General features: G+C 45.3%; 1 protein-coding gene across 2 annotated transcripts in view; it reads left to right on the plus strand.

Annotated features, from left to right (window-relative positions):
* Nucleotides 1–2,964: 2,964 nt before the first annotated feature.
* The window catches only part of ACE2 (angiotensin I converting enzyme 2), a 38,466-nt gene continuing 25,096 nt past the window's right edge, over nucleotides 2,965–16,334 (plus strand). For both annotated transcript variants that reach the window (XM_034756394.1, XM_034756404.1), the window contains exons 1-5: nucleotides 2,965–3,285; nucleotides 6,725–6,883; nucleotides 10,123–10,216; nucleotides 11,002–11,145; nucleotides 15,570–15,682. In XM_034756394.1, the coding sequence (XP_034612285.1) occupies nucleotides 3,103–3,285; nucleotides 6,725–6,883; nucleotides 10,123–10,216; nucleotides 11,002–11,145; nucleotides 15,570–15,682 (693 nt within the window). In that variant the 5' untranslated portion in view covers nucleotides 2,965–3,102. The remainder of the gene's footprint in view (nucleotides 3,286–6,724; nucleotides 6,884–10,122; nucleotides 10,217–11,001; nucleotides 11,146–15,569; nucleotides 15,683–16,334) is intronic.

Below are 16,334 nucleotides of genomic sequence, written 5' to 3' on the forward strand. Positions count from 1 at the left end.
CCTGCACCCCCTGAGCCTCTCCCCACGCCCCAACCCCCTGCCCAAGCCCTGATCCCCCTCCTGCTCTCCAAACCCCTCGATCCCAACCCAGAGCACCCTCCTGCATGCCAAGCCTTTCATCCCCTGCCCCACCCCAGAGCCCACACCCCCAGCCGGAACCTTCACCCCTTCCCCAGCCCTGATTCCCCTCCTGCCCTCTGAACCTCTCAGTCCCAGCCCTGAGCACCCTCCTACACCCAAACTCCTCATCCCCACCCCCCAACCCCAATTTTGTGAGCATTCATGGCCCTCCATACAATTTCTATTCCCCGATGTGGCCCTCGGGCCAAAAAGTTTGCCCACATCCTGAGCATATCAGCAAGAACCAGGTAGCCAAGCACCTGAGAGAGAGAATGCTCGGTGCCACCTCAGGGTCCTGGCTCACCCTGCCCAGTGTCCCATCTCCAGCCATGGCCATCCCTCATGTTTCAGAGGAGGAGAGAAAAAAACTTTCCAGAGTACACTGAGGGGTGGAATCCCTTCTTGACCCCTGCTCTTAACAGTTTCCTGCATTACTCACTTGACTGAGTGATGCTTTGGTCAGCAAGGGATTTGGAACCAGGTGACAGATTGGGAGTTCTGAATTACAGATTTCAACTATGACTGGGTCTCCTTGTTGTCCCAGATGGTCACCAATTCCCCCACAACTGCCTCTGGACAGCTGGCAGCACAGCCATAGGAATCCTTCTCCTGAGAATTGCAGGTAAATAACAATGCCGCAGAAGAAGCTGATGCTGGGATCTGGGACAGGCATCATGGGTGGTCACAATATGGTGGTTGTCAGGCCAAATTTCTCTAATGTAGGCAAAGCTCAAGTTTAAACCTCTACTGATTCATATCACAACAAAGGTTTACCCTCTGTGAAAATACTGTAGAATGTGCAAAGTGGAATTCTGTCTACATTGCAAATAATAGTCTACATTTTATGAAATATTTTCACTTACTGGTGCACTTTTTAGTATCCTATAAATAAGTCAGAAAGTCTGAAGGATTTCATAATGAAGTCATTTTGTGATATAATTCAGAACAACTCTACCTTGTTGAGTTTGCAAGGTGCAAAATGTATATGTAATGTTCTGCATGAGGCACATTACATTGTTCCTCAGCTAAAAGAGACTTGAGCTACCTCTTGGTAAGTTTCTTGGAAACCCTAAGATATTATCACTTAGAACGTCCCAGGTTTATCCTTCCTAATTCTGTCACAAATGGCCTTTCTCTAGGCACTGCCCTAATACAAATAATAAATAATAAAATAACAACAATGAAATCTTATTCTTTTTCTTCTTTGTTTCTGGTAGTGCCCACACTGTGCTAAACCCTTCTCAAATATACAAGAAGGCATTGCAATGCCTCTGCGACTTAGGAGCCTAAGTATCATTTTCAAAAGTGACTCAGGCACTTAGAAGCCTAAGTCCCATTGACTTTCTGGCTCTTAAGGGCCAGATTTTCAAAGGTATTTAGGTGCCTAAAGATGCAGATAGGTGCTTAGTGGGATTTTCAAAAGCACATGAGCAAGTTAGGTGCTTAACTCCCATTAATTTCAGCAAGAGTTAGGCACCTAAATACCATTGAGGATCTGGGCCTACAGGTATGTCTACACAACAAAGAAAAACCCATGGCTGGCCCATGCCAGCTGACTCAGGCTCATGGGGCACAGGCTACAGGGCTGTGTCACTGCAGTGTAGATGTCTAGGCTTGGGCTGTAGCCTGAGCTCTGGGACCTTCCCACCCAGCAGGGTCCTTGAACCCCATCTTCAGCCCAAGCCCAGAAGTCTACACAGCAATGAAACAGTCCCACAGCCTGAGCCCCGCGAGCCTGCATCGGCTGACATGGGCCAGCTGGGGGGTTTTCTTTGCTATGTAGACATACCCTAAGATGGGGTGGGCAAACTTTTTGGCCCGAGGGCCAGATTGGGGTTGCAAAACTGTATGAAGGGCCGGGTAGAGAAGGCTGTGCCTCCACCAAACAGCCTGGCCCCCCCCCCATCTGCCCCCCCCCACTTTCCCCCCCCTGACTGCCCTCCTCAGAACCCCTGACCCATCCAAACCCCCCTGCTCCTTGTCCCCTGACCGCTCCCTCCTGGAACCCTCCACCCGTAACCACCCCCGGGACTCCACCCCCATCCAACCCCCCCCTGCTCCCAGTCCCCTGACTGCTCTGACCCCTGTCCACACCCCCGCCCCCTGACAGCTCCCCCCCAGGACTCCCACGCTTATCCAACCCTCCCGTCCCCCATCCCGCCTCCAGAACCTCCGCCCCATCCAACTGCCCCCTGCTCCCTGTCCCTTGACTGCCCCCGGAACCCCTTATCCAACCCCCTGACCCCCTTACCATGCCGCTCAGTGCAGGATGTCTGGAGTCGCGCCACCCGGCCAGAGCCAGACACGCTGCCCGGCAGGAGTGCACAATCCCGCCGCCCAGAGCGCTGCCCGCGCGGCGGCGTGACTGCAGAGGAGGGGAGACAGCAGCGGAGGGGCCAGGGGCTAGCCTCCCCGGCCAGGAGCTCAGGGACCGGGCAGGATGGTCCCGCGGGCCGGATGTGGCCCACAGACCGTAGTTTGCCCACCTCTGCCTTAGGAGGCCAAGCAGCAACATTACACCAGTCCTACACTGAATTTGTTTCTTCCCAAGAGATAAGGTCAGGTAGTGTCTCACTGAATTTGCTAACTATTTTTGTAGATTATCATCAATCTGTTAAAGGATTAGCAGATCTTGGACTTCCTCTGACACTGTGAGATTATAGGAAATAACCAGCTGTATCATTGACAGCATACTGGGGAAATATTAACTAAAAGTAAAAGCCTTTTATAAGAAGACCATAAAATGCTACTAGTAATTATGTTTCTCCGAAGTTAATCATTAACTTTTGTTTATTTGCCTTTTTAAAGCTATTTTCATTTCTGTCCTTCACTGGATAAAAACAATAAAAGATCCAGCAAATTGGATTCTCCCCTTTTCCCCTAGCACACACCTATGTGCAAAGGCTGATGAGACAGCAGCTGATTAGGAAGCTTATTTGAGGGAACCTTCCTCAATTCGTGGCTCTTGGCTCAGAAGGAAGTATGTTGGTCCATCTTTGGCTTCTTTGCAGTCTCACTGCTGTTGCTACATCACAGGATACAACACAAGAGGCCAGCAACTTTTTGTCTCAATTCAATGTACGAGCAGAAGATCTATCTTATGCAAGTTCACTTGCCTCCTGGGACTATAACACCAACATCACGGATGAGAATTCCAGAAAGATGGTGGGTACTCAACACTGTCTAGGAATGTTTGCTATGATATTAGAAATTATATTATAACTATATGATATTTTATTGTATTGCTGTAGATAGATATATAGGAATTGCTAATGGATAAGGAACTAGGGATGGGTTCAATTTTTGATTTTAGTTCAGTAGTTACTGAAAAATTTCTGATGGTCATTTGGCGGGTTATGTGAAATGAGATGGTGACCTAAATCTATTTCACGGTGGATGATTGTCTGCCTCAAAACACTGTCGCTATTCTCATAGATTAGCATCCTTAGCAACCACCAGTGGAATAGGTAGAATTGTACTGTGAGGAAAATTTAATGAAGACATAGATTTCCAGATTCCCAAGGCCTGATGTTCTGACTAACAGAAGCTAGTATATAGGAAGGACAGTGACAGTTGTGCTTGCCCTATCTCACAATAAGATTCACTATCTCCCAGTCTCTAACTATCCAGCCTCTTCTCAGCCTCTAGCTATCCAGTACAATCACCTGCCCCTCTAGACAGATATCATATGCTGTGACAGCATTCAACCGTAATCTGATTGGTCACTGAGGATTCAGTGCTGCAGCCATATTAGAAAGCATCTACTATCCTTGGAATCTTGAAAATCAATGGAAAATATTGTGGTGACTTTTGTAGCTATATTTTAAAGCAAACTAGTTTCTGAATGACAGGTTTCAGAGTAGCAGCCGTGTTAGTCTGTATCCACAAAAAGAACAGGAGTCCTTGTGGCACCTTAGAGACTAACAAATTTATTAGAGCATGTTTTGGCATGTGATGATGCAGTGTAATCTCAACAGACCTAATTTTGAATAAAGGTATAACCCAGAATCACCACAACCAGTGGAGTCTTATTAGTTAATGAAAACATGGTTAAGTGTAACATTTCTTAATCAAAATATAGTCTCTGATTGCAGGATGAAATCCTCCTGGCTAATCATAGTTCTGTGACATTCTAAAACACATAAAATTGAAACTCCATTTAGCAGCTTTAAGCAATAGGATAATAAGGTGGCTCAGTATGATACCAGTAATGAACACAAGTATGATGGTGCTCTGGGATGGTGCCTCTGGTTGTCCCTCGTGCATGAACTATCGTGATGCCAGCAGTGACACTGGTATGGCGCCTGTCCGCTAAAGGGACAGAGTTAATGAAAGGTGCCCCCAGTGGCTTCCTCAAACCCACTTTTTTCATAGAATGGGGTCACCCCTCCATAATCACACAACCATTTTGCCCACTCCTCAACCAGTTCTCCACATGGGTGGGGACAGCCCATGCACTCAACCAGCCCATCTTGTGGAGAGGTACCAGCTGGCAACCCAACTTCCCCCAGCTGGATCTTCTCATTGGGCAGAAAATGCCCCCTCTCCGCCTAACTCCCAACCTGCTTAGTCATCCCCACTGGGATCAAATGATGTAAAAAATACATTTGCATACTAATACATTTGACTCTGGTTGGATATCAAACACCAGGACTGAGGTGTTAGAAAGAAAATGATGCCCATTTTTGCTCATTCCCAAAGAATAAAGGAAAAAAAGACACTGCCAACATATTCATACATAGTTCTGAATGTATGCATGCTGGGTGGTAATTCTTATCTTCTGATCAGTCATTAGCAAGGAGCTATGATAACCGTAAGTACAATGTCCCTTAAATGTCCTGGAACATACAGAAGGGAGATTAGAAGTGTCCTAAGATTCCAAACCAAACCTGCATGCCAGGGTCTCATTGTGCTCGTTGTCCATAACAAAAGACGGAAATGAAAGCTGGCTCTTCTAGTGACTGCCAAAATCCAAACCATGTTAAGTGCTAAGGGTTGCACTGCATCTGTGAGCCAGCTTGTCTTGCAGAGTATAGACACACGGAGTAGGTGCAGGCAATTGCGTGTTGTGGGTTCATATTCTGCATGTACATTTAGGATCCTAAACTGCATTTGGGAGAGTGTGGTTTTCCATGTCCAATCAGTAAGCACTAATTATTATAACTTTGGGAAGATTAAATATTTGTGTAGTCACATGAATTACTAGCAGTGACATGGCAGTTATGCAGGGCTGGCTCCAGGGTTTTGGCTGCCCCAAGCAGCCAAACAAAAAAACCAAAAAAAGCCGCGATCGCGATCTGTGGCAGCAATTCGGCGGGAGGTCCTTCGCTCCGAGCAGGAGTGAGGGACCGTCTGCCGAATTGCCACTAAACAGCTGGATGTGCCGCCCCTCTCCGAAGTGGCCGCCCCAAGCACCTGCTTGGTAAGCTGGTGCCTGGAACCGTCCCTGCAGTTATGATTTATTACTTCTATTGTGGTAGCACCCAAAGGACTCAGTCAGGATCATGATTCTTGAGCTACGGACTATTCAAATGCATAGGTAGGCATGCCCCGTACTCCAAAGAGCTTACAGTCTAACTCAGGGGTGGGCAAACTATGGCCCACAGGCCGCATCTGGCCCATCAGATCTTTTAATCTGGCCCTCGAGCTCCCACCGGGGAGTGGGGTGGGGAGTGATGCTTTCCCTGCTCTGGTGCTCCAGCCGGGGTGCGGGGTCAGGGGCTTGCCTTGCTCCACTCTGTGCGTGCAGCAGCTTCGCACGGCTCCTGGAAGCAGGGGCAGCCAGGGGGTTCCGGGAACCAAGACCAATGGGAGCTGCGGGAGCGGTGCCTGCGAACAAGGCAACACAGTGTGGCCCCACCTCCTCATGGGAGCCGGAGGCGGGCTGGGCCATTGTTTCCAGGAGCCACTTCAGGTAAGGGTTGCCCGGATCCTGCACCCCTGAGCCCCCCCCCCCCCCACCGCGGCCCAACTGACTGCCTCAACCCTGATAGCCGGCCAAACTCTTTGATCCCAGCCTGAAGTCCCCTCCTGCACCCTAAACCCCTCGTCCCCAGCCCCACCCCAGAGTCTGCACCCCCAGCTGGAGCCCTCATCCCCCCCGTGCGCCCCAATCCCCTGCCCCAGCCAGCCCTCCATACAATTTCCATATCGAGATGTGGCCCTGAGGCCAAAAAGTTTGCCCACCCCTGGTCTAAGTTAAGACGGCATGTAACACCTGCATGCAACAAATACAGGAGGGAAGGAGGATGAGGGGAGCAGTAATAAGTATGTATGGTTACATAGACCAGCTATGTGCACAGCTTGATGGTTCTGAATCCATTAAAAACTGGTTTGTTTGTTTTGGGGGAGGCTCTTGGCTACTTGATTACTATTTTTCCAAATACAAATAATTTGAAAAGCTCTACATCTGTGAATAAATTGAATCCAAAATGTTCCCTAGTTGTTTTCATTGTATAGTAGAAATATTTCCAAAGCTAATGAGAGAACTAGCAAAATCCACAAAACTAATTCTTCATGCAAGGAATGTTTTCTCCCCTAAAACTTATTATCTTGCTGGATTTCTTATAAATGAGTAATTCAGACTTTAATTAATCTGTTTTAGAATGAAGCAGGAGCCAAATGGTCTGCATTCTATGATGAAGCATCCAACAATGCCAGCAAGTATGCAATAGATAAAATTACGGATCCTATTGTCAAACTCCAACTTCAGTCTCTTCAGGACAAAGGAACATCAGTGCTATCTGGGGAAAAGTACAGTGAAGTAAGTTGCTAGATGTATGTAGACTGTCCCAAGAGTTGAAATGCATTTCAAAATGTCTCTGGCAGTGGTTACAATATTATTCTTAGTCATTGTTTATCCCAGCAACATACTAAATCCCAACAGTGTTGTCTTGTTGTGAATCATATAGCTTTTATTAGCTAATAGTACATATGCGCACATTTAATTTATTGCTAGTTTATATTGTGCATTAAATATCTACACGTTTAGAACATTACATGAACTCACTGAATACCCAGATCCTTCAGCATATGTTACATACAATTAAGCAACACGCATGTGTCTGTATAGCATAGTCAATGGGACTGCTCACATAAGAAAAATTATATACACGCTTATGTGCTTTGTAGGGTCAGGATCTTGGGGAATAAGTAGAAACACAAACAAAAAGGCATTCAATGAAATTCAAAGGTGGCAAATTTACAACTAAGACAAGGAAATAATTGTTCAGATGTGTAATTACCACAGAAAGTAGTTGAGGCCAAAAATCTAGCAAGATTCAAAATGGGACTGGGTATTTATATGGATATCAAGACTATCCAGAGTTATTACTAATGACTATACACATATCAGAAGGGATATTGAACCTTGTGCTTCAGGGCTTAAGCCAGTCTCTAACTATTGGAGATCAAGATGGGACCTAATGTGGAGGCAGATTATCCTACATCTGTCTACTGCGGGGTTCTTACATCTTCCTCTGAGGCATCTAATGCTGGCCCTTGTCAGAGACAGGATGGAACTTGGGTCTGATCCAGTCTGGCAATTCCTGTGTTCAGAGAAGGGTAGATTGTCTGTGAGCAATTCAAAATGGTTCAGGCATATATTTTGTGTAATTGTAATGTTGCAGTGGCATTGTGGTTGTGAGTGATAAGGCATTTCCATCTTTATCCTCTATTTTTAGGCATGTATAGCTTTCCAGAAGAAAGACTTACTGGGCTGAAATTGTTCATGCTGGTTCTCAGCTCAAAGGCGACTTTCTGTACTGTTTGACAGAACTCCATTTGTATATTTTTAAATTTTCTGATTGTGACACCGCCTCCCCCCCACAGATACACAATCATTTTTCATGCTTGCAGAAATTGTTCAAACATGTTTTTTTTTTCCCCTCTTGGATAGCTCAGAATAGCTCTGGTACAAAATATCAAAGTGAGCAGGTTGTGAATTGGGGCTGTGTCTGTACAGCTTATGAATTCTGGTTGATATTATGAAGTTGTATTATGAAAAACTGAGATATCATTTGTGCCTATATGTATGTGGATCCACTATTGCTGACAGGGCCTGTAGCAGACAGAAATAATAGAAGGTGCTTACCAAGGGAGAGCTGCTAGGTGTGCTCACTACGGGGGACAATGAGGAAAAGAGATTTCAAAAATATGTTGGAGATTTCAAAGGGGGGAAGTCCTCCAGTCTCTGTGACCTTTAGGCAGTGGAGTTTACAACTGTGTCCAGAGTCATCACTGTTAGAGGGAATTGGGCATTATGAAACAGCTAGTGGAGGACTGTTAAGGTTGACACTGGTCATACAGTGTCTACACTCACCCTGTGTTGACCTCAGCAGGTGAACCATGATTTCATGCCATTCGGTGAGGTGGTTTTATTGTGTTGCCATAGTGGGGAACTTACGTTGGTTGGAGACAAATCTGAGACACATACACATATAGGTCAACACAGGGTGACTTATGTTGACCTAACTTTGTAGTGTGGACCAGGCCTAAGGCTCAGTGATTCTATTCAGACGCAGTCATCTGGGACAATGGATGAGTGGCAGCCTTAAGAAACCAGTTTAGCTGACTCCTCTGATGGGGGGGGGGTGATAAAGTAGAAGCAGTGGAAAGTTACCAGGAGGAGAACAAAGGCAATCAGGTGACTGGGAAAAGTTTAAATAAGAAATCCCCAGGAAGGTTCAAGAGACAGGAAAAGGAAGCATGGGGCGTGAAAGAGGAAGGTCACAGAAGCTAGGTAAGGGGCTCCAGGAGAGAGGGACTACCAATCATTTAACAGCGTTCAGGAGACAGAAGTCACCCTGCCTGCCTTCCTGGAACCAGATGGTCCCCAAGGACTCCCAAGGGAAGTGTGTTATAGGAAGGGGTATGCCTTTAGGCTTAACTGTTTTGTGTGATCTGTATTCTCCTCTGCTTTACATGATTAAGTATAAAAGAGCATTAAGGTGTTAGACTGTGCAAAGTTTGTGTGTGTGTGTTGACTGCTTCACAACTGCTGTGTGCCCCTGAAAGAGTTAAACTGTAACCAGAAGCTTCACACTTTGGGGTGGAGTTCCGAGAGAGGGTGTGCTTGAGTAACTGGGGTATCTTGCGGGTCAGTGCTGATTCTGGAGGACAAGGGCAGGTGGGATGAGGAGCTGGGGTTCTGAGAAGGGGTAACAGACTGAGGGTTGGTGACCAGGAATTGTGACAAACAGGACAAGGGAGGAAACAGGGCTGCAATCTGCTAAGGCTCCAGAAGCTTAACACGCTCTAGGGGATGAAGAGTAGAAGAAGCTGTGGATTCCTCTCACAGCAATCCTCAGGAGTGAGTGTGAAGGGGCATGTGCTAGGACATGTGACAGCAGCTATATAGTCCTCATTGAGACTTGACACTGGAAAAGTTGAGGATAGTTGAGAGAGAAAGAAAGAAGTTAACGATAGATAAGTGAAAAGAGAATGCTCTGTAGCACCACTGGTGAGGCTAAGATGGAGCTGAATATTTTGAGATGCATTTGGCCTTCAGCTGAACCAAGACATAAAAATTAACTTCTGTGTAAATCCACAGCAAACAGATCAACACAATCTACCTTATGTATAATTAAAAAATACAACCAACAATCAACGTGTCTGTATCTGGAAAAGGTACCTTTTCCCCTCCATTAAAACACGTGTACTGTATACTTACCCAGAAATCCTTGGCATGGATGCCATACGCATAAAATGTATTGTTAATCTTTATGATAATGATGATGTATTGGAAGGGTTTTGTGGAATCACTTAATATCCACTCAAAAGATATTACATTATCTGTCTTGTCCAAGTAGCTCCAATTTAGCAAAGCATGTGCATGTTTAACTTCATTTTTACTCAGGTACAGTGCTTAAGCACATGTTAAACTGCCTTGCTGATAGGGATAGGCTGATGTACTGAGATTTTAAGGACTAACAGTTATGGAATAGTCATTTTGTATTTATTGCATTTTCTTTTTTAATGGGCTTTTTTGTATTTAAATTGCAGCTGAAAACTATTTTAAGTACAATGAGCACCATCTACAGCACCGGGACCGTGTGTAAACCTGATGATCCGTTTAATTGCTTGCCGCTGGAGCCAGGTACAGCATAAACAATGTCTGTCCTGTGCCCTTTACATTAACAGGTTTCAAGAAGAGTGGAACAAAGCAGAGAGGAGGTTTTTAATTGTGAAAGATCAAATTTTAGGTTTAATAGAGCTGCGTTCTCCAAATGCTTTTGTTTTATAAAGCTTATTTGTTGTTGATGGTGGTAGTGGTGTGGTTTTATCTCCCAGTACAATTTTGCTGTGACTTTTCACACATGGAAATAATTTAGTGAAATAGCATGAGCTGCAGAGTTCATGGTCCTCCATCTGGCTTGCTCAAAATTACATGCCCCATTTCAAATGATGTAGGTTTGGATGGCCAAAACTTGTCTGCAGCTTCTAAAGTTGCAGAGTAGTCTATGCTAGCTTTGCATCTCTTGGGGGTTCTGCCATACTGGGGGAATTTTGTCAAATTCTATCAAAAGAGATAGAAGTTCTATTGGCAGACTTCAAGCCAGATTCTGATTTCTATTACATTGGTGTAAGTCCAGAAAACTGCACTAACTTCAGTGAAATTAATCTAGAGTCACACTTTTTTTTAACTGAATCACAAATTGCCCACATATCTCAGGGCAGAAAAGATGAAATGGAAACAAATGAAACATTTCCTTCAATAAACCAAAACTTTCAGCTACAGCATCACTGGTTTTACCCAAAATGTGCATTCCGCTATTTTCATTATTCCTTGTTTTCCTGTTGTTTTTTTAATGTAGAATGACAAGTACTTAAAGAATTCATCTTTTATTTATGGCTCTGGTTCTTTTTTTAAAATGATGACAGGTCTAGATGCTATTATGGCTAGCAGCACTGATTACTCTGAGAGACTGTGGGCGTGGCAAGGCTGGAGAGCTGAAATTGGCAAGAAGATGAGACCATTATATGAAGGTTATGTTGAGTTGGAAAATGAGGCTGCAAGACTTAATAGTAAGTTACAATTGCAATTATTTTGTCCTTCAGAAGTACAGAGGGCCTGATTCTCCACAGCCTTTCATACCTTGGGCAGTCATTTGTGTCCAAGCAAAGCCAGGATCTTCCCCGCATCGGTGGGTAGCCTTGTGCACACACTTTGAACTCACTTTATACATGTGTAATCTGCAAAGGCCTGGTCTAAACTTAAAAGTTGATTAACATAGATATGTCCTGTCACGGTGTGAAAAATCCACACCCCTGACCAAGGTAGCTATGCCAACCCAACCCCCCAGTATAGACACAGCTGTGTTAATGGAAGAACACTTTGGTTGACATAGTTCCCATCATTCAGGGTGGTTCTGCCTACCACCAACTGAAAAAACCCTTGTGTCAGTGTAGGCTGTGTCTACACCAGGGAGCCATGCTGGCATAGCTCCGGTGATATACCTATGCTGGTATAGTCTCTGTTGTATAGACATACCTCAAGGTTTTTGATTTCAAATGGGCACACTTTGAGAAATTATGGAAGCTAGTTAGTGCAATCAACTGGACAGAAGAACTCAGGGCAGGGGTGGGCACATTTTTTGGCTCGAGGGCCACATCGGGGTTGCGAAACTGTATGGAGGGCCGGGCAGGGAAGGCTGTGCCTCCCCAAACAGCCTGACCCCCGCCCCCTATCTGCCCCCTCCCACTTCCCGCCCCCTGATTGCCCCCCTCAGAACCTTCAACCCATCCAACCCCCCCTGCTCCTTGTCCCCTGACGGCCCCCTCCCAGGACTGCCCTCCTGGGACGCCACCCCTATCCCCCCCCCGTTCCCTGACTGCCCCAACCCCTATCCACACCCCCGCTCCCTGACAGGCCCACCCGGGACTCCCATGCTTATCTAACCCCCCCGTTCCCCATCCCCTGACTGCACACCTCCCGTGAACCTCCACACCATCCAACTGCCTCCTACTCCCTGTCCTCTGACTGCCCCCCGGAACCTCCCACCCTAACCGCCCACGGGACCCCACCCCCTATCCAACCGCCCCTGCTCCCTGTCCCCTGACTGCCCCCAGACCTCCTGACCCTTATCCAACCCCCCCGCTCCGCGCCCCCTTACCATGCCTCTCAGGAAAGCCTGGGAGGTGGGCGGGCACAAGCCGTCCAGCCCGGCAGGAGCAGCAGGCCAGAGCACTCCCCGTGTGGCTGCGGGGGAGGGGGGAAAGCAGGGGAGGGACTGGGGGCTAGCCTCCTCAGCCAGGAGCTCAGGGGCTGGGCAGAATGGTCCCATGGGCTGTAGTTTGCCCACCTCTGGCTCAGGGATTTAAAAGCGGAGGCAGCTTGGAATTTCTTTAAGTCAGAGGTGCAAAAACTATGTGGAATTGGCATCCCAAGCAAGGGGAAATAACTAGTAACAAAGTCCTGCAAACCTAACAAGATGAATAACCACCTCAGAAAGAATATTCCTGGTAATTAGAGAGCCTACAAAGAATGGAAGATGGGATTGATCAGCAAAGAAAGCTATGTCTCAGAGGTCAGAAAGTGTAAGGATAAAGAGAGAACTGCCAAAAAGCCAAGCTGAGTTAGATCATGCAAAGGAAATTAAAACAATTAGTAAAAAGTTTTTTAACTGTATAAATAAAAGAACAGGAAAAGAAGTGAGGCCACTATGCTTTCAGGATGGGGTAGAGGCTAAGGATAATCTACGTGTGGCCCAACAACTCACAGCTCAGTTTTCCATAAGGATGATAAAGTAGAACAATGGTAGGATGGCTAATGGGAATGAGTGTACAAAAATGGAAATTACCACCTCTGAAGTGGTAGCAAAACCCAGAGCTTAATGCTCTTAAATCAGGGAGACTAGATAATGGAAGTAAACAGAAAAAGGGATCAAATGCAACATGGGTTTACCAAAGCTAGATCATGTCAGACTAACCTGGTATTTTTGATAAACTAACTAGGAACTGGCTAAAGGGGAGACAACAAGTTGTATTGAAAGGAGAGCTACCAGGCTAAAGGACAGTTACTAATGAAGTTACTTCAGGATCTGTCTTGGGGCTGAGAGCCTCCTCTCATGAAGGGCGATTAAAAAAGCTTTGTTTGTTTAGGCTGGAAAAACAAAGGCTGAGGGGAGGATAGGATTTCTGTCTAAAAATGCATCAGGGCAGTAAACACCTGGGAGGGCTGAAAAGCCATTTAAGTTAAAGGACAATGTTGGCACAAGAACAAGTAGGTATAAACTGGCTATGAATAAATTTAGGCTGGAAATTAGACAAAGGTTTCTAACCGTCGGAGGAGTGAGGTTCTGGAACAGCCTCTCAAATGGAGTAGTAGGGGCAAACAACATAACTAGATTTTAAGATGGATCTTGATAATTTTATGAATGGGATTACATGATGGCATTGCCTGCAGTAGCAGGGACTGGACTCGATAACCCAGGAGGTCCTTTGCAGTCTGACAGCCCACGTTCCTATGTGACTAACTGTATGAGGTGCAAGGCAGTGGAGAATCAGGCCAGTGATCAGACCAGATACATTTCACAAGTCTTACACCATAATGACGAGGTCTGTCTTTGTCGGCATTTTATCTCACTCCCATAACACCACATTATCTTTCACTACCTGAAATTAAAACATTGCCCGTCACTGGGCTGCACTGTATTTCACGGCCTCTCAGTCACAGCTGAGTGGATAACTGTGGACGTGGCTAAGTCTTTTTGTATCTATTGAGTTGTATCTTGTTGTATCAGATGGAAGAATGCATGTGGTGTTAGACTTTTATATCTTATGTTCCATGAATGATCACATTTTCTAGGATTATGTTGGCAGAGAAGGCAATAGGTGGAGGAGGCAGGCCAATAATTTGCCTAGGTGAGGTGCAGATGCAGCTATTATCTGAGCATTTGAAGGAATTTTTAATTTAAGGCACAAAAGATTATGCAGTGTAATACTTTTCAGAGGAGATCTTCTTCCCACCAATCAGAGAGGATCATCCTCTCAAGAAACAGCAGCCTGGATTAGTTGTTTTTATCCTGAGAGCTTCTATGATAGAGCATACCATAGCATATAAATAACACCTAGCAAGATGTAGCTACATCATAAGAACATAAGAACGGCCATACTAGGTCAGACCAAAGGACCATCTAGCCCATTATCCTGTCTTCCAACAGTGCCCAATGCCAACTGTCCCAGAGGGAATGAACAGAACAGGTAATCATCAAGTGATCCATCCCCTGTCACTCATTCCCACTTTCTGGCAAACAGAGGCAAGGGACACCATCCCTGCCCATTCTGGCTAATAGCCATTGATGAACCTATCCTCTGTGAATTTATCTAGTTCTTTTTTGAACCCTGTTATAGTCTTGGCCTTCACAACATTCTCTGGCAAAGAGTTCCAAAGGTTGACTGTGTGTTGTGTGAAGAAATACTTCCTTTTGTTTGTTTTAAACCTGCTGCCTATTAATTTCATTTGGTGCCCCCTAGTTCTTGTGTTAGGAGAAGGAGTAAATAACACTCCCTTATTTACTTTCTCCACACCAGTCACAATTTTAGAGACCTCTATCATATTGCCCCTTAGTTGTCTCTTTTCCAAGCTGAAAATTCCCAGTCTTATTAATCTCTCTTCATATTGAAGCTGTTTCATACCCCTAATCATTTTTGCTGTCCTTTTCTGAAACTTTTCCAGTTCCAGTCATCTCTCTCCCCATGCAACCATACCTCTACCTATCTACTTTCCTGTATTTTATACTTCCTCAAAAAAATCTAACCAGAGGCAGTGCCAAAGCATGGAAAATTTAAGTCCAAATGGTAAAAGGTTGTCAAAGTTACAAACAGTTGAAAAGGGAAGGTTGTAATGAAAAGTGTCAAGGCAACTTTAACTAGAGGCCTCGCTGTCAGCTCCCCCAATATTAAAGGGGGCCCAGACAGCGGGCTTTAAACATGAACCATCCCCTCCCCAACAAATTTCATGGAGTGGAGGTTGAATTTGAATCCCAGGATCTGAGCTTGCCCCTGTAGTTGTACTCTTGAGGTAGATTCAAAACTAGAAAGGGCTTTTTTCCTATGTCTAGTTTGGCGGCAGTCTGCCCTGCATATGTTTTATGAGAATGATTTGTGAGATTTCATTGTCACTGAACCTGAACCCAAGTCTTCATTCTCCATTGACCCCTAATCTAATGAAGAGCTCCAGCCTAATCTGTCTCTTCATTCTGACTCTCTGATTAGTATGAATCATACATTGCTACAATTTCTGTTTCTGCTGTCCCTGGAGACCTGGACTATCTAAACTGCAGTGGACCAGAGCTTTTCCATGGGGTGGCTTCCTCCCTCCCACCATCTCAGAGGACACATGCCTTCAGTTCCAATACTAGTAACTTCATCTCTTCCCTTATAGGGAAAGATTGTTTAAATTTCAGGCTGGACTCTGGTCTCAGTATGAGCATGCCTTTGTTTTACAGAGTATTCTGACTATGGAGATTACTGGAGAGGAAATTATGAAGTAGATGATTCCACAGAATATGCCTACAGCCGTAATCAGCTCATTGAAGATGTGGAAACAACATTTGAGCAGGTAGTGATTCAGGGTCAAGTTGCGGGAGTTTTCTTAACCACTGTTCTGTAGTTTCATTTTGTCATTTCTACACTGGTTAGTAATTTATGAAAGTTTTGTGACTTAAACTGCCGTACTATGGGGAAATAGTACAACTCTGCCTAGCCAACTGGCCTTGGGTAATGTAGGCGCCACAAACCATAATCAGGTGGTTTTGTTCATAACATTTATTGCTCTCACAGTCCTTTCAGTTTCATCTGGAGCTTCATGTTCTCATGAACTTAAAGACTTCAAAGCAAACCTGGGGCAAGCGCAAATGAAACTTGCAGGTTTCATAGGAACCTGGACACTTTTCTAGAATGCTCTTCTCCCTTTGCTCAACTGGGCTTGAATTTGTTACAAAGCCTATATATTTATCTAGTCTTTTAGGGGCAAATTTAGCTCCCTCCGTCATAACCATAGAAGGTACCCTTTGCAGTGGAACTGGTGCAAAAGATACAGCAGTGTGCAGGAGATAGGAGAATGAGGGGTGTGACTATATGTTATGCAGCTTCTTACATCCTTCTCCTGTGTGGGGGTTATGTGAATCCCCACAGAGAGCATTCTGCCATGGGACTATAGTGACATCCATTGAGTGGCTCCATAGCTATTCCATGGCTTAGGGATAGATATG

This window comes from Trachemys scripta, chromosome 1, assembly GCF_013100865.1.
Source record: "Trachemys scripta elegans isolate TJP31775 chromosome 1, CAS_Tse_1.0, whole genome shotgun sequence".
Classification (NCBI taxonomy): Eukaryota; Metazoa; Chordata; order Testudines; family Emydidae; genus Trachemys; species Trachemys scripta.